Source organism: Amblyraja radiata, chromosome 23 (assembly GCF_010909765.2).
Source record: "Amblyraja radiata isolate CabotCenter1 chromosome 23, sAmbRad1.1.pri, whole genome shotgun sequence".
Classification (NCBI taxonomy): Eukaryota; Metazoa; Chordata; class Chondrichthyes; order Rajiformes; family Rajidae; genus Amblyraja; species Amblyraja radiata.
This window is the reverse complement of record NC_045978.1, coordinates 25,264,285-25,287,755: the sequence shown is the minus strand read 5'-3', so window position 1 is coordinate 25,287,755 and position 23,471 is coordinate 25,264,285. Positions and strand designations below refer to the sequence as shown.

The window sequence follows — 23,471 nt, the reverse complement described above, 5'->3', positions numbered from 1 at the left end:
TTCTATGCTCTAGTTATGATGAAGGATTTTAACCTGAAACATTAATTCTTCTTCTCTTTGCTTGCAAGTAAGAATTTCATTGTTTTGTTGTCGGTACATATGACAATAAAACATGTTTTAATTATTTAGACTTTAGAGGTACAACACAAAACAGGCCGTTCAGCCCACCGAGTCCGTGCCGACCAGCGATGACCCCATACATTCGCACTATCCTACACACTAGGGACAATTAAAACTTTTTTTTCCACACAAAGCAATTAACCTCCAATCCTGTACATATATGGAGTGTGGGAGGAAACGGGAGCACCCGGAAAAACACATGTGGTCAGAGGGAGAACGTACAAACCCCATATAGACAGCACCCGTAGTCAGGATCGAACCTGGGCCTATGGTGCTGAAGGCAGCAACTCGACCGCTGCACCAACTTGGATGGACTAGTTGGGATTCTGCTCATTCTCTTCACCACTGGAGCATCCTCAGTATTTTTGGTTTTATTCGTGTTCGAATGGATTGGATCCCAATTTTAAATTAAAGCTGAGATTTTATAGTGATGATCTCTTTTGCTAAAACAACATTTTTTTAAACACTCCATTCCTCCCTTAAAAACGCTCCCGAAAACCTATCTCTTTGATGATCCTTTCATTCCCAACAGCCTTCCTTATCTCAGTGTGCCTTTGTCTGTGGTGGCACAGAGGCACAGCTGGTGAAGCCGCTGCCCCTCAGCTCCAGCAACCTGGGTTTAGAGCCAACCTCTGATGATCGCGGTGTGCTGTTTCTGTGACCACGTGGGTTTTCTCCGGGTGCACTGGTTTCTTCCCACTTTGCAAAAATGTGCAGATTGGCTTGATAATTGGATGCTGTAAATTGCCCCCACTGTGGAGATGAGTGGTCGACTGTGGGATGAGTTAATGAAGGAATGGAGGGAATAATGTGTAGGAAGGAACTGCAGATGCTGGTTTAAACCGAAAATAGACACAGAAAGCTGGAGTAACTCAGCGGGACCATCCCTGGAGAGAAGGGATGGGTGACGTTCGGGTCGAGACCCTTCTTCAGACTTGTTAGGGAATACGGGAAATGAGAGATATACACGAAGATGTGGTGAGATAAAGAAGAACGAATAAAAAATATTCAAAAAAGTAATTATGATAAAGGAAACAGGCCATTAGCTGTTTAGAGAAGTTAGTGTGAATTGGGTGGGGGAGGGATAGAGAGAGAGGAAAGCCATGGCTACCTGAAGTGAGAGAAATCAATATTCATACCACTAAGTTGTAAGCTGCCCCAGCGAAATATGAGATGCTGTTCCTCCAATTTGCGTTTAGCCTCACTGACAATGGAGGAGACCCTGGACAGGAAGGTCTGTGTAGGAATGGCAAGGAGAATTAAAGTGAATGACATGGGTTAGGACAGGATTAGCGTATGAATGGGTGCTTGATGGAAGGACAGCATGCTCTTGGTGGGCCGAAGGGCCTGCTTCCAATGCTGTATTTCTTATGCTGTGATTCCTTGACTCCTATGAAGTCAGAAAACTTGTGAATTTAAAATAGCAAAGATTTCCAAACAGAGAGAACATTTTAAGGTGGCACAGTGGTAGAGTTGCTGAGACCTGGGTTCGATCCTGACTATGGGTGCTGTCATTATGGAGTTTGTACATTCTCCCTATGACCGTGTGGGTTTTCACCGCGTGCTCCGGTTTCAATAGACAATAGACAATAGACAATAGGTGCAGGAGTAGGCCATTCGGCCCTTTGAGCCAGCACCGCCATTCAATGTGATCATGGTTGATCATCCCCAATCAGTACCCCGTTCCTGCCTTCTCCCCATATCCCCTGACTCTGCTATTTTTAAGAGCCCTATCTAGCTCTCTCTTGAAAGCATCCAGAGAACCGACCTTCACCACCCTCTGAGGCAGAGAATTCCACAGACATTCCATTTCCTCCCACATTCCAAAGATGTATAGGTCTGTAGGATAATTGGTAAAATTATGATTTGTCCCTAGTGTATAGGATAGTGCTTGTGTACAGGTGATCGCTGATTGGCACGGACTCAGTGGGCCGAAAGGCCTCTGTCCACACTGTACCTCTAAAGTCTAAAGTCACTCACCCCGCACACAAGTAGCTTTGTGTTAGTTTAGATTATTATTGTCACGTGTACTGAGGTACAGTGAAAACCTTTTTGGTGTGCGCTATCCAGTCAGCGAAAAGACTACACATCATTACAATCGAGCCATCCACGGTGTACAGATACAGGATAAAAGGAGTAACGTTTAGTGCAAGGTTCTAAGGTTCCCTCTTGGAACCCATTGTAACAGCATCTCATATTTCGCTGGGGCAGCTTACAACAGTGGTATAAATATTCAGTTCCTTGAAGGGAAAACCAGCTCCTTCTGTGGGCTTATCTATTAACATTTGCCATTTCCTGTACTTATTTCCCCTGGGAGGGGAGGGGTGGGTTGGGAGAAGCCCACATAACGGTTTAAAATAATGATTTACAAACACGATCACAAGAATAAGGGAAATTGTTCAAACATTATTCAGAACGTCAGAAGAAATACGTGAGAGAAGTAAACAAAATGCACTCATTAAACCAACACTGAGCTGTTAAACAACAACCCTGTTGTTTAATTAACACAGTAGTTTATCTTCAACTGTTTGATACAGAGGTGAAGTGGCTGAGAATATTAAAGAGTCATCAAGTCATGGTAACTGGCCCTTCAGCCCAACTCATCCGTGCTGATCATGATGCCCCATCTAAACTAGTTCCATTTGCCCACATATATATATATATATATATATATATATATACTAGACTAAGTGGGTCCCACTCACACGGGAAGCTTGGTTCCCCCCAACGCAACCCATTCCCCAATGCAATATTCCACCACCCACCTGTTCCCTAACGCAACCCGTTCTCCCAAAGCAATATTCCACCACTCACCCATAGCCCCTAACGGCGCAGGCGCGGTTCATTTCCCCTCACCCCCCCCCCCCCCCCAGCACTCCCCCCCTTCCTCTTCATGTGTGGGAGGAGGGGTGGGGAAGGGGGGAGAAGGGGGGGATGTGGGGGATGTGGGGTGGGGGAAGGGGGGTGTGTGGGAAGGGGGGGTGTGGGGGGAGGGGGAAGGGGGGGATGGTCGCAGCAGACGCAGATCACACTCTGCTCACCCTGCACTCTGCTCACCCCCGCACCTTCAGCTTTTGGCCTCACGCAGCAGCTCCCGGTCGCACTCCGACTTCATTCAGAGGCTACTGGTTCAACTTAACAGCTCCCAGCTCGTCGTGCTGTTCTCCGCAGAAGCAGCCCGCACACTGATCACTCCCCGCATGATGCTCTCTGCCCGCACGGTTTGTGGACTCAATTAGCACGGCTTGTGGACTCACTCAGCGCGGCTCACGGACTCAACCCCGCCTCCGGGGCTTTATTCTCCTCACCCCGGTGATTGACAGCGGTTGCCAGAAGGGGCGTTACCTTCATGGTGACTGACAGGCAAGAAGACCAATCTGCTGATCTCAGGATTTTTTTAATCTTCATAACTTTTGTAATATTTCACCGATCGGAACAAAACTTGTTGCGCTTGGAGCAGAGGAGAACGGTGAGTAAGGTGGCAAAAAATCCGATCTAGGGTACTGTTTTTGTGTAAATTTAAAAAATGCAAACTGGAAGAGCACAAGATGAGACTTTTAGTAATAGAATAGATAGATATAGATAGAAGATAGATAGATATATATATATATATATATATACAGGATAGGATTAGTGTATGAATGGGTGCTTGATGGACAGCATACTTTTGATGGGCCGAAAGGACTGCTTCCATTGCTGTATCACTCTGTGATTCTTTGACATCATAGATGTGAGATATCTTATAGAGTTGATGAAGCAAAGGTTTGCAAGGAGAGTGATTACTCATCTCACACATTTGTAGCGTATACAAGGATTAAGTAACGGCCTGTGTTTGGCTATATCCCTCTAAATCTTTTCCTCCAAAGACCCAGGATCAATCCTTACCTCCAACTGTGTGACACGCTGAGTTACTTCAGCACTGTGTGTCTATCTTCACAGGTAGATATCTTGGTCCACATGGACGAGTTGGGCAGAAAGGCCTGTTTCCATGCTGTATGACTCTATGACTAGAAGCATTTGGCCATTCAGCCCATCATGCCCACCACCCAATAAGATTGCAACCGAACTACCCCTCATATGCCTCGTTCCTGGACTAACCCAGACAGCTCCAATATCCAAAAACAACTTTCAAAGGGTTGGTATTGCCTCTATGGGCTGAATGGCCCACTTTAATTCCATGTTCAGAGGGACCACATGCTTCCCAATGGCTTTCCCTCTGAATCAGATCCAAACCAGCTGATCAAAACTCATTGAGAAGAGTGAAAATTCCTGAAATTGTTCAGGATTAACTGCTTATCAGAAAAAAAAAATCTCTTAAATTCCTGGTTCCAATGTTCACAGCCCTCATCCTCCATCAATGAATTTAAGCAGCATAACCACGACTTGCTTCAGTCTGCGTTTATGAGTTGCGCCTGCCAGCAGACTGATGGGATTTTGGCAGCAAAGTCCTATAGTCATGGGGTTTGATGCAATAAAATTTAAACTTGGCTGACAACAGCCTAGCAGTGTCCACATCTTGCAATGCAACTAATCTAAGTTTTTTGAACTGGCGTTGGTTGCAATTCTTAACATATCCACAGTACAACACACGACTCCCAGAAAACGGCAGAAATCAGCATTACGAACAAGCACGTGCAGGGACCAGAGGGAGATATAGAAGATGTACAGGAAGATAAGATAAGTTCATAAAGGGCCTGTACCACATAGGCGACTTTTCAACGACCGTCTTCGACCTTCAAGCTCGGGGGCACTCGCCTGAAAAACCATGAACACACACACACACACACACACACACACACACACACACACACACACACACACACACACACACACACACACACACACACACACACACACACACACACACACACACACACACACACACACACACACACACACACACACACAAAGCGCTGTCTGAAACTCACACGGTGCAAAGCCAAGGTGATACCCGCGATGAGCAGGAAGGTAATAGACGGCTGGCACAATAAGCCCTTTAAAAGAGCAGGGGGGGAGGGAGGGGAAAAGGTGGGAGAAGGGGGGAGAAGGGGAGAGAAGGGGAGAGAAGGGGAGAGAAGGGGAGAGAAGGGGAGAGAAGGGGAGAGAAGGGGAGAGAAGGGGAGAGAAGGGGGAGGGAGAAGGAGTAGAGACACTTTTAAGAAGCCAGACAACTTTTAATAAAGTTTAGCGGGCATTTAACATCATCGGTCGGTTTTCCATGGTTCTGAAAACACGTGCTTACTTTCCCCCAATGAGCCAATTAAAATGCTACCTCGACTACCTATAACTATATGGCGACCCCACTACCACTGCACTCCGAGTTCAAAAGAACCATGCTGACCAATTTTTACTCGATGAAAAATTTTCAGCATATTGAAAATGTTTCCTCGACTAAACTGAGGCCGCGACTAAGTGGGAAACTCTCTCAAGCATGAAGGAGGGTTCCAGTGACCTCCTAGGACCACGTGTCGACCATGCTGCGAGTTGGTGTTGAGCGCAAACCCTTCTAAACCCGCAAATTAGGTCGCTGCAGTGGGACAGGCCCTCAAGTTACAGGAGCAGAATTGGGCCATTCAGCCCATCAAGTCTACTCCGCCACTCAATCTTGGCTGATCAACCCCATAACCCACAACACCCATACTAATGAAGAATCAATCAATCTCCACCTTAGAAATATCCATTGACTTGGCCAGATCAGTAATATGTCGGAAGGAATTGTGGATAGAGGGTAGACAAAAATGCTGCAGACTTTGAGACACCAGTATTTCTTGTCTATCTGAGATCAGTTTAGTGGCATCATGTTTGGCCCAACCATTGTAGGTCAAAGGGCTGAAAAAAGACAAGATTTGGAATCGTAAAATTTGGCTGTAGAAAACCCACGCGGTCACAGGTAGAGCATACAAACTCCACACAGACAGCACCAGTAGTCATGATCAATCACGGATCCCTGGTGCTGTAACGCAGCAACTCTAGCGCTTCTGTACAGTGCCGCACTTGCACCCACTGTGCCGACCCACTAAGGTACCTGCAGCACATTGCGTACTTTTTTTTTTAAACAGATAAATCCAGGTTCTCAACATCTGCCAGGTGGAGCGGAATGACTCCTAATATAATGACGCAAGATGGCGGGTTAGTTGGATGATCACTCAACATTCAAACCAAAAGTGGACTTTCAAACCCGTTCACAAACACAACAACAAGTGTTCCGTGTGAAAGCTGACGCAAACTGTCCTTCACCTCCCACTAGAACACATCCACTCATTATTCCAACCCCCCCACCACCAACTTTGCTAACATTTTAACCTGGACAACAGGCCCTTTGTCCGGGAACAATGAGTCAATTAGAGAAGAAAGAGAAATTTACGGAAGGAATCTGTGCTGTTTCTTTGCGGACAAAGACACCATTGAAGGAAGAAGGAGAGAACAGGGCCGTGCTGGGATGCTGTGCTTTACGCCCTCTCTCACTAACATGCGCTTGCTTCACTCCTACTGGCTCCTTTGCCGCTCTTTTATTTTCACTTTTTTAGACTTTAGAGATGCAGTGCGGAAACAGGCCCTTCGGCCCACTGAGTCCACGCTGACCAGCGATCACCCCGTACACTGGCACTATCCTACACACGAGGGGCAATTTACAGAAGCCCAATCAACCTACAAATCTGTACGTCTTTGGAATTTTTTTAGTTTAGTTTAGTTTAGAGATACAGTGTGGAAATAGGCCCTTCGGCCCATCGAGTCTGTGCCAACTAGTGATCCCTGCACACTAACACTAACCTAAGCACACTGGGGACAATTTATAATTTTACTGAAGCCAATTAACCTACAAACCTGTACGTCTTTGAAATGTGGTGAGAAACCGGAGCACCTGGAGAAAACACACACGGTCATGGGGAGGACATGCAAACTCCACACAGACAGCACCCGTCGTCAGAATGGAACCCAGGCCTCTGGCAACGTAAGGAGGGAACTGATTGGGGATGATCAGCCGTGATCACATTGAATGGTGGTGCTGGCTCGAAGGGCGGAATGGCCTACTCCTGCACCTATTGTCTATTGTCTATTGAAACTCTACCACTGCGCCACCGTGCTGACTCTCGTAAGTGGTTTATGCCCCTGTCCCACTTAGGAAACCTGAACGGAAACCTCTGGAGACTTTGCGCCCCACCCAAGGTTTCCATGCAGTTCCCGGAGGTTGCAGGTGGTTGCCGGAGGTTGCAGGTAGTGGAAGCAGGTAGGGAGACTGACAAAAACCTACGGGAACCTCCGGGAACCGCACGGAAACCTTTGGTGGGGCGCAAAGTCTCCACAGGTTTCCGTTCAGGTTTCCTAAGTGGGACAGGGGCATAAGGGTGCAGAACGCAAAGGAGATTTCACACAAGGCCCTAGGCAACTATCCATGTCTTTAAACCCACATGTTGAAAGTCAGCAGCAGAGACAAAACCTGGAATGAGCCGATGATGAGATATTCACTTGTAAACAACAGTCTCGCACTGCACTTCCCCTCCTCACAACTCAACTAAATCTGAAAACGTGCTACAGTACTTGCTACAAATCATCTCCAACCATTTGACATGAACTGAAACGAAACGAAACTGGTGGAAAGAGAAATTGAACATTGTATTCTCCAATTGCACTCTCTACCCCACCCTCAACCCCAGTGCCCAAACCTCTCCCCCCGCACTCCTACCCACCTCAGTCACCCCACTCCTCTCCCTTCCGTAGTACACTCGTAACCCACCCAGTCACAGGGAGAACATGCAAACGCTCCGTAGATAGCACCGAAGGTCAGGATTGAACCCAGTTCTCTACCAGCTGTGTCTCTGTGCCGCCCAAATTGGCAGGGTATTTTGTTACAAGGTAGCAGTGAATTCCACTGAGTGTGAGTGGATAGACACTGAGAATGACTGAAGAGTTTTGGCACGGCTTTTGTTTTGGATATATTTTTTATTATGGATTAAGTATTTTTTGGGAAAATAAATTCACAGATACATTATCTCACAATGTTTGATGTCAAGCCAGGTAAAATAGACACCAGGGCACTGTGACCATATTTTTAATCAAGGAATGTCTTAAAAGAAATGAGGTGGGCAAAGAGGTTTAGCGAGAGAGTTGCAGAGCCAAGGCTGGTGGACCCGCGTGCTACAGCATGGCAACGCTGCACCAGAGGCCAGATTTGAACGTCGGTGAGAATAACAGAACTGAAATGAAAGGCAAAGATGGCGCCCAAGCCAGTCGATGCTCTGCGTGCTGGTCCCAGAAGCTGATCTGCCGTGAGGCGACATGGTGGCGCAGCGGTAGAGTCGCTGCCTTACAGCGCTAGAGACCCGGGGTTCGATCCTGACTATGTGTGCTGTCTGTGCGGAGTTTGTATGTTCTCCCTGGGATTGCCAACTTTCTCACTCCCAAATAAGGGACGAAAGGTCAAAATAAGGGACAGATTCCCAACGGCAATTCGTTGGCCCGGGTGCTGGACTGCACACAAAGCCCAGCCGGCGGGAGCGCACCCCATCCAACTCATGAACCAATGAGAAGGAGTGGTGGTGGTGTCGGCGGTAAGCGAAGGTCCGAAGGTTGGACAGCTGGCCGGGCTGCCGACTGACAGGGCCACGGGCGAGGCACTGCTGCTGCTGCACTCCATGGGCTGCACTACGTCGGGACGGGTGAGGCGGGGCCGGATGCGGGCGCTCCAACCCCACAGTCCCTCGACCCGAGTAGTGGCAGTCAAATACGGGACAAGGGCGGTTCCGTATGGGACAAACCAATTTAGCCCAATATTCGGGATGTTCCGGGACTGTTGGAAACCCTAGCTCTCTCTGTGATTCCATGCGTCTTCTCCGGGTGTTCCAGTTTGCTCCCACACTCCAAACACGAACAGGTGTGTACGTTAATTGACTTTGGTAAAAATATATAAATTGTCCCTAGTGGGTAGGATAGTGTTAGTGTATGGTGCGATCGCTGGTTGGCGCGGACATGGAGTGCTAAAGGGCTTATTTCCTCGTGGTTTCATTGAAGTCCAAAGTAAAGTGTATCTCGAGAGTTACTCGTTACATTCGCTCCACTGTTTTAGGCCTCCACTCCAGCACCAGCATTTCCTACTTTAACTATGCTCTTCTTAATCTCCTCTCAGATCTGTCGATTCTCTGACTCCTGAGACCAAAAGATCTACCGGAATGAATCAGTGCCGCGAGGACTCTACCAGTGAGGCCTACCGCGACCATTGAGACCTTGGGCCTGCCGACCTCCAAGAGCCTTCAAACGACTCTACCGTCACCTCATTGAAGACACCTGGGCTATCTTTACTGGACTACACGTTATTCCCTTTATCCCGTACCTGTACACGGTGGACGGCTCCATTGTAACCACCTATAGTCTTTCCGCTGACTGGTTAACACGCAACAAAAAAGCTTTTCACAGTACTTCAGTACACGTGACAATAAACTAAACGAACTAACTAAAAAAGATACGACAGAGGGAGTTTGAAAACCACGGAGAGATCTAAAAACAAGGATGAGAATCTCAAATTAAGAAAAAGTCAGACAAACAGTAATAAAATTCACATTGTGCACAAAAAAAATCATGCTTTTCCTGTCACGAATAGGACATATTTTCAATAATCAAGAGTGTTTAATTGTCACATGTACTGAAAAAAACAATGAAATTCTTATATGCAGCAGCATAACAGGCCTGTAAACATAGTACTCATAGATAATGTAATAAAGAAAACACGTTCAATAAATGTTAAAAAAACAATATTAGCACAAAAAATGCCTTAAGTCCCCAGTGCAACCGATACAGTTTGTAGTTCATAGTTTAGTTGGCGTTTGTAGTGTTCAAGAGCCTGATGGTGTGGTTCCTTGATGATGCTGGCTGCCTTTTAGACTTTAGAGATACAGTGTGAAAACAGGCCCTTCAGTCCACACCAACCAGCAATCTCCCTGTACACTATCACTATCCCACAGACTAGGTACAATTTACAGTTTTACTGAAACCTATTAACGTACAAACCTCTATACGTCTTTGGAGTGTGGGAGGAAACTGGAGCACCCAGGTAAAAGCCTTGCAGTCACAGGGAGAACGTACAATCTCCGTACAGACAGCACCCGTAGTCAGGATCGAACCCGGGTCTCTGGCACTGTAATACAGTAACTCTACCGCTGCACCACTGTGCCGTCCTAGTGCAAAAAAAGTTCAAAGTCCCGAGGACAACCGAGACAATTTGTAGTTCGTAGTACAGTTGGTGTTTGTGATGTTCAAGAGCCTGATGGTTATTGGGAAGAAGCTGTTCCTGAACCTGGAGGTCACAGCTTTCAGACTCCTATACCTGCTTCACAATGGTAGGAGTGAAATGAGAGCGTGGCCAGGGTGGTGTGGGTCCATGATGATAGTGGCTGACATTTTTTGTGCCACAGCCTTTTTGTTGTTCTTCTGACCTTAAGAACCAACTTCCATTGAGGTTGTTGGACCCAGCCCACATCTCTGGACTGGTCTTATGTTGAATTCTATCAGTTACTGGACATCCAGATGACAACTCTGTTTGGGAGTTGGTCCGTTCTCCCCGTGATCACATGGGTTTTCTCCGGGTGCTCCGGTTCCCTCCCACACTCCAAAGACATAGAGGCTTGCAGGTTAATTGGCTGCGGTAAAGAGTGTAAATTGTCCCTAGTGTGTAGGAAAGTGCAAGTGTCTGGGGTGATCGCTAGTCGGCATAGACCCGGTGGGCTGAACGGCCTGTTTCCGTGCTGTACCTCTAAACCAAACTAAACTAAACACAAGATCTTATAGAGGTGTATAAAATAATGAGAGGAATAGATCGGGTGGATGCACAGAGTCTCTTGCACAGAGTAGGACAATCGAGGGCCACAGGACATAGGTTTAAGGTGAAGGGGAAAACATTTAACATGAATCTGAGAGGTAACTTTTTCACACAAAGGGTGGCGGGTGTATGGAACAAGCTGCCAGAGGAGGTAGTTGAAGCTGGGACTATCCCTACGTTTAAGAAACAGTTAGACAGGTACATGGATAGGACAGGTATGGCGGAGTATGGACCAAACGCGGGCAGGGGAGACTAGTGTAGATGGGACAAGTTGGCTGATGTGGGCCAAAGGGCCTGTTTCCTCTCTGTGTGTCTCTAAGACGTTTCAAGACAACAAAACCTCCAGATGTTCCAATAACCCAGAATCTGCTTATCCAGTTGAAGACATCCAATTACACGTTAACTATAAATTAACAATTACTCTTGTAGATAATCAACAAGTCTCTGTACAACTGGGTGTTGATTAAGAAAAAAATGAAAATCCCAAAACAGTCACAGAGCAGATGGCGAGCAAGAGATATTCTCAGGAAACATCAGCATAAATAAAAAACGGCTGGGCCACATTAAAATTGAGACAAAGGGAACTGTTGGTTTGCAAGAAAAAAGGATAGAGTCCAGAGTTAGAAGGCGTAAGTTTAAGGTGAGCGGGGAAAGATTTTGAAAGAGACCTGAAGGGTGATTGCTCCATACACAGGGTGGTGTGTATATGGAACAAGCTGCCAGGGGAAGCTATGGTATAGCAATGTTTCACAGGGATTTGGATAGGAACATGGATAGGAATGATTTAGAGGGTCGGCCATACACTAGCTCTATGTTATCCCGCTTTTGCATCCTACACACTAGGGGCAAGTTACAGAAGCCAATTAACCTACAAACCCGCACATCTTTGGGATGTGGGAGAAAGCTGGAGCACCCGGAGAAAACCCATGGGGGTCACACGGAGAACGAGCAGACAGCACCCGGGGTCAGGATCGAACCCGGTACTCTGGCGCCATGAGGCAGCAACCCTACCGCTGCGCCACTGTGACCGCCCTGTATGATTCTACGACATCCTTCTCAGCACCAAAGAACACAAATGAGTTTTTGTCAACCTGTCCTCCAGGGACAACCGTCTCATCTCATCCCTTTACCAATCTCTCACGGAAACTATCTTAACTGATTGTTTAGGAGTTCAACCAGAAAGAGCACGTTTTGTAGGGAGGGTAATTCTACCAGCTCCACGTCACACCAAGCTCTCCGACAAACATTGGTTCATCTGATAAACTGAGCAGCATCTACCAAAAAGGAAGTGTTTGACCAAAATAAGACCCAGCTGCAAAGGAAATATTTTAACCAGTGCTGCTATTTTGATAAACTTTAAACATTTCCTGGTTATCTTGCCATTTACTTTCTCTTTAGATAGATGCAATCATTCAGCAGTAAGCCACAGGGCGTTTAATCTTAAACTTTCGTGCCATGTGTCACAGTGTGTTGGGTAGCAGAGGCCTGAGTCACACCCATGTTAACTCATAAATCTCAACTTAATGGCTGAGGAAAGAATTGTTTCTTTTTTCACTGAACAGACTAGCAAAATAATTAGGAGTACCACTGCTGTACGTCATATACTTCATCAATGATTATTTCCTGTGCTATACTGTTCGATGTTCTATGTTTATACAGGTCCAGAGGAGATTTACGAGAATGATCCCAGAAGTGATCAGGTTAACATGTGATGAGCGTCGACAAATTTGGGGAGACAAACAGCATTGAACGGGTTGACAAATTTGCAGACGATACAAAGCTGGGTGACAGTGTGAACTGTGAGGAGGATGCTATGAGAATGCAGGGTGACTTGGACAGGTTGGGTGAGTGGACAGATGCATGGCAGATGCAGTTTAAATGTGGATAAATGTGAGGTTATCCACTTTGGTAGCAAAAACAGGAAGGCAGATTATTATCTAAATGGGGTCACGTTGGGAAAAGGGGAAGTACAACCGGATCTGGGGGATCCTTGTTCATCAGTCAATGAAAGTAAGCATGCAGGTACAGCAGGCAGTGAAGAAAGCAAATGGCATGTTGGCCTTTATAACAAGAGGAGTTGAGTATAGGAGCAAAGAGGTCCTTCACAGTTGTATAGGGTCCTAGTGAGACCACACCTGGAGTATTGTGTGCAGTTTTGGTCCCCTAATTTGAGGAAGGACATTCTTGCTTTTGAGGGAGTGTAGCGTAGGTTTACAAGGTTAATTCCCGGGATGGCGGGACTGTCATATGCCGAGAGAATGGAGCGGTTGGGCTTGTATACTCTGAAGTTTAGAAGGATGAGAGGGTATCTTATTGAAACATGTAAAATTACTAAGGGTTTGGACACGCTAGAGGCTGGAAACATGTTCCCGATGTTGGGGGAGTCCAGAACCAGGGGCCACAGTTTAAGAATAAGGGATAAGCCATGTAGAACGGAGATGGTGAAACACTTTTTCACACAGAGAGTTCTGAGCCTGTAGAATTCTCTGCCTCAGAGGGCGGTGGAGGCTGGTTCTCTGGATACTTTCAAGAAAGAGCTAGAGAGGGCTCTTAAAGATAGCAGAGTCAGGGAATATGGGGAGAAGGCAGGTATTGATCGGGGATGATCAGCCATGATCACATTGAATGGCGGTGCTGGCTCGAAGGGCCGTATGGCCTACTCCTGCACCTATTGTCTATTGGCTGACAGTCATTTCCCAGGATGGAAATATCAATAGAGAGAGGGGCAAACTTTAAAGGAGATGTGCGGGGTAATATTTTTTGATACTGAGGTTGGTGAGTGCCTGGAATGCGCAGCCGGGGATGGTGGTGGAAGCAGATACGGACGTGGCATTTAAGAGGCTTTTGGAGAGGAGTTAGAAGTGGCCCTTGTGGCTAAAGGTATCAGGGGGTATGGTGAGAAGGCAGGTACAGGATACTGATTTGGATGGTCAGCCATGATCATATTGAATGGCGGTGCAGGCTCGAAGGGCCGAATGGCCTACTCCTGCACCTATTTTCTATGTTTCTATGTTTCTATGCATAAGGCTCTGCAGGGATATGGATTGTGTGCAGGCAGATAAGAGTTGGTCTTGGTATCATGTTCAGTACTGACATTGTGGGCCGAAGGGCCTGTTCTTGTGCTGTACAGCTCTATGTTCTATGTTCCAAGTTGCGAGAAGCATGTTGTAGGAGGAGAGGCAAAGTGGTGAAGCAAAGGGATTTTGGTGTCCAGACACCAGATGTAGTGTCACCAATGATGGAGTCAATAAACCCATCCACATCTGTCATTGATGGGTCAACACTGGACAGTTACACAAGGCTAATTGGATTCCTGCTGCTTTGTGTTTAAGATATTACAAAGATACCAATTCAGGAAGGAGCAGGGGCGGGAAGAGGAAAATACCACTTGTTGATGTTACTCCATCTTGAGTGAGCATCGTGTTTCCAACCCTGCTCCTCGCTATCTCCTCACGGTCATGGTATTCAATAGTTAGGCACATAACTTGATGGGTGACTCAGTGGAGCAGCTGGTGGAGCTGCTGCCACACAGCGCCAGTGACTCGGGTTCAATCCTGACCTCGGGTGCTATATGTGTGGAGTTTGTACGTTCTCCCTGTGACTGCGTGGATTTTCTCCGGGTGCTCCAGTTTCTTCCTACACTCCAAAGACGTGTGGGATTGTAGGTTAATTGGCTTCTGTAAATTGTCCCTGGTGTGTAGGTTAGAACTAGTGTATGGCTGATGGTTTGTTGCCACACTCGGTGGGCTGATTGGCCTGATTCCATGCTATGACTCTAAAACTAATAAAAACTACAAGTTTATATGATTCAATGGGACCTTATATGATTATGGTAAACAAGGCTTCATAAGAGATTCTGCTGGAAATAAGGAGATTGTATGCCGACCTTTTCAGACTATTTATATAACTGATGTTCCTAATTTTTGGTACCATTTCAGTAAATCTCTGTGTAGTTTTTAGTTCAGATACAGCGCAGAAACAGGCCCTTCAGCCCATCGAGTCCGTACCGACCAACGATCCCCGCTACACACACTATCCTAGAGCCACTAGGAACAATTTATAATTTTACCGAAGCCAATAAACCTACAAGCCTGTTTGGCTTTAGCGTGTGGGAGGAAACCGGAACACCCGGAGAAAACTCACGCAGGTCACGGGGAAAACGTACAAACTCCATACAGACAGCATCCGTAGTCTAGATCGAACCCGGGTCTCTGGCGCTGTAAGACAGCAACTCTACCGCTGCGCCACAGTGCTGCCCCTCTGTTCTGGAGGCTGCATCTAATCGAGGCTCCAGTTTATTCAGCTGAATCACAGGAAAGATTTTGGAAAAGTAAGTGAATCAGAAGACTGCTTCTCACCTGATGTAACGCAGTGAGTCCGTCTTCATTGCACAGGTCTGGATTTATACTTTTCTTCAGTAAGTGGGTCACTGCAAGAAAAAAATTACAATTACACATAGAAAATCTCTGGTGGACAAAAATGCTGGAGAAACTCAGCGGGTGAGGCAGCATCGATGGAGCAAAGTAATAGGTGACGTTTCGGGTCGAGACCCTTCTTCAGACTGAGAAAACCTCTGCTTTTAGGCTGACTTTCCCCAATTAGCAAAAGGAATGGAGCTATAGAAAATGATAGATTTTAGAATGCATCTTTTCAGCTTGTTCCTGCCCTTCTTCCTTCTTCCTCCCACTTCCGAAAGGCAGAGGATACAGAAGCTTGGAAGCATGTACAACCAGACTCAGGAACAGCTTCTTCCCCTCTGTTATCAAACATCTGAACGGTCCTTCCACAGGCCCAATTGTCTGATCTACCTCACTGCGGACATTGGACTCTGAAACCGTTACTCTACAATGCTGAGAACTATATTTAGTTTAGTGTAGAGTTTAGACATGCAACATGGAAATAGGTCAATCAGCCCTCCGAGTCTTCACCGACCATCTAGCTCCCATTTAGACTAGATCTATATTATTCATCCACTCACCTACACACTAGACGTAGAATAGAATCTTTTTTTACAGAGGCCGATGACCCGCATGTCTTTGGGGTGTGGGAGGGAACTGGAACGTTCCAACATCCACACAGACAGTAGCCAAGGACAGGATCAAACCCGGGTCCCTAGCGCTGTGAGGTAGAGGCTCTACCATGCCACCTATGTATCCTTCTCATTGCTCTACCTTACAGCATCTCTAAATGTTAAGAAATATTTAGACAGGTACATGGATACGGTTGGTTTAGAGGGATATGAACCAAATGGTGGCAGGTGGGACTGGTGTAGATGGGACGTGTTGGTCGGTGTGGGCAAGTTGGGTCGAAGGGCCTGTTTCCCTGTTGTACAACTCAATGACTCTACCTGTTGTACTTGTGTTTGGCTTCATTGTGTTCATGTGTATTCATGTATTATCTGACTTGATTTGATAGCATAGGGAATGAAAGGACTGGCTAGCTTCTTGGACTCATGGAAGCAAATAGATGTACAGCGTAGAAACAGGCCCTTCAGCCCACTGGGTAAATCAACCACCCCTTTACACTAATCCGACATTAATTCCATTTCTCTCCACATTCCCACCAATATTCCACAGTTCACCAACACATTAGGACTGATATACCTAGGACATTTAACCAAGCAAGTCATTGGGATTCAGGAGGAAAATGGAGCACAGCGGGGATACTCACCCACGGGGTCACGGGAAAACATGCAAACTCCACACAGACAGCACTCATGGTCAGGATCAAAGCCAAGTCTCCGGTGCCATCATGGACAAAATTTAAGAGGAGGACATGTCCCATAGTAAAATCGCACATGCATGTTAGCTTTGGAGAGTATGATTCCAAATTGCTCTGATTGTAAGCAAGTGAAAATGGTTACATTGAACTATAGATGCCATATCTCCGACTCATGATGCCTTAACCTTATCTCACTTGGAAAAGCAACAAAGCACCAATTTGTCCCTAGCTTCCCAGATGAGAGAAAGACAAAATGTGTAGAAAGGAACTGCAGATGCTGGTTTACACCGAAGCTAGACACAAAATGCTGGAGGAATTCAGCGGGTCAGGCAGCATCTCTGGAGAAAAAGAGTAAGTGACGTTTCGGGCTGGCCCTTCTTCAGACTGAAAGTTGAGGTGGGGGGGGAGGGGGAGTTTCAGTCTAAGATCTCGAACTGTAATATATAATTTTTTGTTAGAGATGCTGCCTGACCCGCTGAGTTATTCCAGCAGTTTGTGTCTTTCCTAAAGAGAAATCTTTCTTCAGCTCATCTTAGGTCAGTTGAGTTGCTGCCTTACTGCGCCAGAGACCCAGGTTCAATCCTGACTTCGGGTGCTGTCTGCACGGAGTTTGCACGTTCACCCTGTGACCCCGTGGGTTTTCCCTGGGTGCTCCGGTTTGCCTTTGGTAAAGTTGTAAATTGTCACTGGTATGTAGGACGTTGCTAGTATATGGGGATCGCTGGTCGGCGTGGACCCAGTGGGCCGAAGAGTTGTTTCCACGCTGTATCTATAAACTACATTGCTGCTCTGACATACAAAGAACAGCAGAGTTGAGGATTCTAATAAGTTGTTCCTATGCCGAGCCAAGCTTCTGAAATAACCGGAAATACCTCAAACATGATAACGATAATTAGAGTAAAATGCATCTTGCATGATCAGAACTTTTAACAGTCACACCCTTCATTCATTCCAATATTTATAATTACTTCAGTTGCCAGCCAATGACATTGGATATTCTAACATGACAGCTAAGGAATGAATTTGGTGCCTAGTGGATGACATCAAACAAACCAATTAAAACCACAATTAAGCAATTAACGTAAAGGTGCGGCACAGTGGCGCAGCGGTAGAGTTACTGCCATGTAGCGCCAGGGTTCGATCCTGACTACGGGCGCTGTCTGTACGGATTTTGTACGTTCTCCCTGTGACCGAGTGGGTTTTCCCCAGGTGCTCCGGTTTCCTCCCACACTCCAAAGACGTACAGTTTTGCAGGTTATTTGGTTTCTGTAAATTGATTCAAGTGTGTAGCATTGAACTAGCGTATGGGTGATCACTGGTTGGCATGGACTCGGTGGGCCAAAGAGCCTGTTTCCGCGCAGTATCTCTAAAGTCTAAAAAGGAGGAAGTGGGGTAGTTTGCTGATGCTTACCAAATGTACAATTTCATTGGCAAATCCTTGACAAATGAAGGGGGTGGGAGATTGCAACCTTCACGTGGTCCGCCCTGTTTCGACAAATGCAATCAACCTGGCGTGCACACTCAAATAAGATCAAATAGAACAAGTTGTCCCACAACTTTAGGCTGTGCACGCCATACGCAAGGAGAAGAAGACAAATGAAGAATTCAGTTCATGCATTTAGCAAAGTGTTGATAACGTTCAGATATGGCCAAATAAATGGCAAATTATGTTCACACTGCAGAGGTGCCAGACATTTACCATCTCAGATAAGCGAGAGTCTATGACATTCTGTGGTATTAGTATCGCTGATGCACCACCATCCACACCCTGATGTCGCCACAGACCAGAATCTCAGCAAGTCCATCCAAGGGTGGCACGGTGACACAGCAGTAGAGTTGCTGCCCTACAACGCCAGAGACCCGGGTTCGATGCTGACTAAGGGTGCTGTCTGTATGGAGTTTGTACATTCACCCTGTGACTGCGTGGGTTTTCTCCGGGTGCTCTGGTTTCCTCCAACTTGCCAAAGACAGACTGGTTTGTTGGTCAATTGCCTTCTGTGAATTGTCCATAGTGTGTACAAGTGCCAGTTTACTGGGTGATCGCTGGTTGGTGCAGACTCTGCGGGCCGAAGGGCCTGTTTCCGCACTCTATATCTAATGTCTATCGTGGCTAGATTTAATCCCGACAATATGTCTTAAAAAAGACCAGGGGGTGCAATTCTTGAAACAATAAAAACTGTTCCTGACGACCTTTTCTATTTTCTATTTTCGGCTTCATTTTATTTTTACGAGGTAGCAACAAATTTGTAGAGTGAAGCAGCAAGTCTAGGGGTTAGGAGTATGTTTATGTAGGAGGTGCTCAGGGACTCTGGGGTCCAACATTTACTGTGATCTGTCACTGGTGCTAGATCCATGCACGCAAGGGCACTGGGCTGCAGAATTCCAATCTGTGATTATTACTTTCCTCACATCCCAGGAAGTGATTTAGATCAGCGATCTAATTATATCCCAGTAACAAAGGAGGTTACAAAAGGTGGTGAACACTGGTTCTGACCTCCCCAACATCGAAGGGATCGACAGGAGATGTTGGCAGCCGGCATCGTAAAGGACCCACACCACCCTGGCCACGCTCTCATTTTACTCCTGCCATTAGGACAAATTTATAGGAGCCAGAAAACCGTAACATCCAGGTTCATCAACAACCTCTTCTCATCAACCATCAAGCTACTGAATTCTACGAACTTCAACTAAACTCTGAACTAGGAACTGCCTTGATTACACAAGGAACGTCGGGCTTGTTTTTTTGATTTTGTAATAGTTTTTTTTATTATTTATTGAACTTTTTGTGGTTTATTACAGGTTTTACAGTCCTATGTTTCCATATCTGTTGTGCTGCTGTAGGAATTTCATTGTTCCGTTTCAGAACATATGACAACAAAACACTTGATATTAGCGTTATACACAAGCATTTATAGATGTATAATTACTAACTCTGACTCCCAGTCAAATAGTGAGATACCCCACGGAAACAGGCCCTTTGGCCCATCCAGTCCCTGTTGTCCATGAATCACCTATTTACACTAATCTAATCCAACTTTATTCTCTCCACATTGTTGTCCATTCAGATTTTACCACTCTCCTACACACTAGTGACAATTTTACAGAGGGCCCATTAACTTACCAAACCCGCAGGTGTGGAAGGAAACCAGAGCACCCGGAGGAAACCCACGCGGTCACAGGGGGGACGTGCAAATTCCACACGGACAACACCCTTGGTCAGATTCAAACCCAAGCCTCTGGCGATGTGAGGCAGCGGCACTACCAGCTGCGCCACTGTGCTGCCCACTGTGCTGCCCCTGCACCGCCTCTCACTTTAACTAACACTTTCAAAGCTGACGACCCAAATGATTTTGTACAGGGAGAGCATTTATGTTTCCGACAGTCAGGTGGATTCTTAAACTAATTACTTGGGGAGAGACTGGAGGGAGAAAAAACGTTCCTATTTTCAAATAAATAGGCAGCGGGAATTCTAGACTGAGTTGATCATTAACTCAATAGTCGCTCAATTGAAATGTGCTATCACAGCTTGAGTAAAGATACAGCTGAGATTATCTGCCTATTTTAATGCACATACGCACTTGGACACGCGAATGTACACGCAGAGACAAAGTAATGGTGTGTTGGATTAGTTAACATGGACATTTACATGTGACAGCAGCTGTCTCACCGATGCAAGGTTGTAGTGTTGGAAACGTATTCCTCATTAAACTGAGAGGATCAAAAGGGCACAGCTGTAATTCTCCGATCTCTCTTGGAAACATGCTGGTCTTGGTCATACATGATCGCCCACAGTAATTGAGCTCATGTTGGTGTAGGCATCATATATGTTTAATGCCGGAGGTATAAGAGCTTTGAACAACAGACATGTACCTCTAGCAGGAGTGGATGTCTCTCGGTTCCAAGTCCAGGCGTCAGAGTTTAAAGTGGTCTTCTGTAAATCGGCGAGAGCAAAGGTAGACTCGCCGACCCTTTTGCTGAACACTTATTCTCGGTCCGCTGAGGCCTGCTGGATCTCCCGGTTTCCAACCATTTCAACTCCCCTCCCCGTCCCCACACTGACCTTCCTGTCCTGGGCCTCCTCCAATGCCAGAGTGAGACCGCATGCAAATTGGAGGAACAGCACCTCATATTTCGTTGGGGCAGCTTACAACCCAACGGTATGAACATCTAAATGTCTACGACCATTTTCAACTGGACGTGGCAGGCAGGAGAGCTCGACCCAGAGGGTGGCACCGTGGCACAGCGGTAGAGTTGCAGCTAGAGACGGCCAGAGACCCGGGTTCAATCCTGACTACGGATGCTGTCTGTACGGAGTTTGCATGCTCTTCCTGTGACCATGTGGGGTTTTCTCTCCGGGTGCTGCCGGTTTCCTCCCACATCCCGAAGACGTACAAGTTTGTAGGTTAATTGGTTTCTGTAAATTGTCCCTAGTGTGCAGGATAGAACTAATGTACGGGCGATTGTTGGCCGGTGTGGATTCAGTGGGCCGAAGGGCCTGTTTCATAAGTTCACGTTACAGGAGCAGAATAAGGCCGTTCAGCCCATCAAGTTTACTCTGCCATTCAAATAAAAGCTAATGTATCTTTCCCTCTCAACCCCATTCGCCTGCCTTCTCCCCATTACCCTTGACACCCATACTAATCAAGAATCTGTCGGTCTCCATTGATTTGGCCTCCACAGCCTACGGTGGCAACAAATTCCACGCTGTATCTCTAAGCCAAACGAAAAACTAAACTAAGTTGCCATTTGATCCATTGGCGGTGTATTTGCTATGTTCTGCCCTCTGTGTATTGCTGAAAAGAAGACAGCTCCTGCAAGGATTTTGTGTAGGAAGGAACTGCAGATGCTGGTTTAAACCGTAGACACTAAATGCTGGAGTAACTCAGCGGGACAGGCAGCATCTCTGGAGAGAAGGAATGGGTGACGTTTCGGGTCGAGACCACTCTTCAGACTCTTGTGGGTTTACCCCCCAACCCCATTGTCCTGCCTTCTCCCTGTAACCTTTGACTCCCTTTATAAACAAGTACCTGTCAATCTCTGCTTTAAAAATACCCAATGACTTGGTCTCCACTGCCCTCTGTGGCAATTAATTATCCGGATTCACCACCCTCTGGTTAAATAAATTCTTCCTCATCTCCTTTCTAAAGGTATGTCCTATTCTGAGGCAATGCCCTCTGGTCCTAGACTTTCCCACTAGTGGAAACATCCTCGCCATATACACACTATCCAGGCCTTTCATTATACAATGTTTCCATGAGATCCCCCCCCCCTCCCCCTCCCCCTCCCTTCCTTCTCGACTCCAGCAAGTACAGGCCCAGAGCCGTCAAATGATCATCATACGTTTACCAATCATCCCGGGCATCATTCTCGTAAACCTCCTCTCCAACGTCAGCACATCCCTCCTAGGGGGTGGCACGGTGGCGCAGAGGTAGAATTGCTGCCTTACAGCGCCTGAGACCCGGGTTCGATCCTGACCACGGATGCGATCTATACACAGTTTGTACATTCTCCCTATGACCTGCATGTGTGCTCCAGTTTCCTCCCACACTCCTGTTTGTAGGTTAATTGGCTTGGGTAAAATTGTAAATCATCCCTCGTGTGTGCAGGAGAGTGTTAGTGTGCGGGGATCTCTGGTCGGCGCGGACTCAGTGGGTCGATGGACCTGTTTCCGCGCTGTATCTCTAAACTAAATAAAACTAAATATGGGGCCCAAATTCGTTGCTTATTTCTTTGGTCTTGATGTGATGGCTCAGACATGGAGGAGTGGGGTGGGTGCTGTGGAGGAGTGGGGTGGGTGCTGTGGAGGAGTGGGGTGGGTGCTGTGGAGGAGTGGGGTGGGTGCTGTGGGGGAGAGGGGTGGGTGCTGTGATAGTGGAGGGGGAAACTGAAGAGTCAGCAATAATACAGGAAGCTCTGCTCACACCTCAATATGGTGCTTGGTATTAATTATTTTGTGATCATTACTGAGCCAGCTAGAAGTGGCAAATAGTCTGTCAACATTCATCTTTCCCCAGTCTTTTTCACACGGTGTCTGTAATTATGTAAACACACTTGGCTGCTCGCGTTTGTAAAATATAACAATTACAACCCGAATAAGTCTGCTTCCTCTTGAAAAAACAGGTTGAAAAAATATATTTTAATGATTGATCAGGATTGTTGAGTTTTCTCCCCAGAGAAGGAATGAGTGACCTTCAGATCGAGACTGGTCTATCTTCTATCTTTGGAGTAAACCAGCATCTGCAGTTCCTTCCTGTGTCCGCCTCAGCAGAGACTGGACAATGTTTGAACTTGGTCTGATAAGGTTCAAGTACCTTGCATGGTGGTGCAACAGTAGCGTTGCCTTACGGCGCCAGAAACCTGGATTTGATCCTGACTATGGATGCTATCTGTACGGAGTTTGCACGTTGTTCCCTGTGACAGCGTGGGTTTTCTCCTGCAGCTCTGGTTTCCTCCCACACTCCAAAGACGTACAATGTTGTAGGTTAATTGGCTTCTGTAAATTGTCGTTAGTGCGTAGGATAGGACTATTGTACGCATGACGGTTGGTTGGCATGGACTCAATGGGCCGAAAGGCCTTTTTCCATGCTGTATCTTTGAACTAAACCACTTTCTCCCCATAACTGCATGGGTTTCTTCAGCTGCTCCGGCTTCCTCCCACACGCCAAAAACGTATACGTTTGTAGGTTAATTGTCTTCGATAAAAATTGTAAATTGTCCCTAGTGTGTAGGATAGTTCTAGTCTATCCCGACCATTGATCACCCATTGACACCAGCTCTATTTTTTCCCACTTTCGCATCCACTCCTGACGCACTTTGGGCA

At 46.5% G+C, this 23,471-nt stretch overlaps 1 protein-coding gene across 1 annotated transcript in view; it reads right to left on the bottom strand.

The window, feature by feature from the left end:
- ppp1r16b (protein phosphatase 1 regulatory subunit 16B) overlaps positions 1-23,471 on the bottom strand; it is a 118,255-nt gene that overhangs the window by 36,685 nt on the left and 58,099 nt on the right. The window contains exon 3 of the mRNA XM_033041865.1: positions 15,289-15,359. Within this exon, the coding sequence (XP_032897756.1) occupies positions 15,289-15,359 (71 nt within the window). The remainder of the gene's footprint in view (positions 1-15,288; positions 15,360-23,471) is intronic.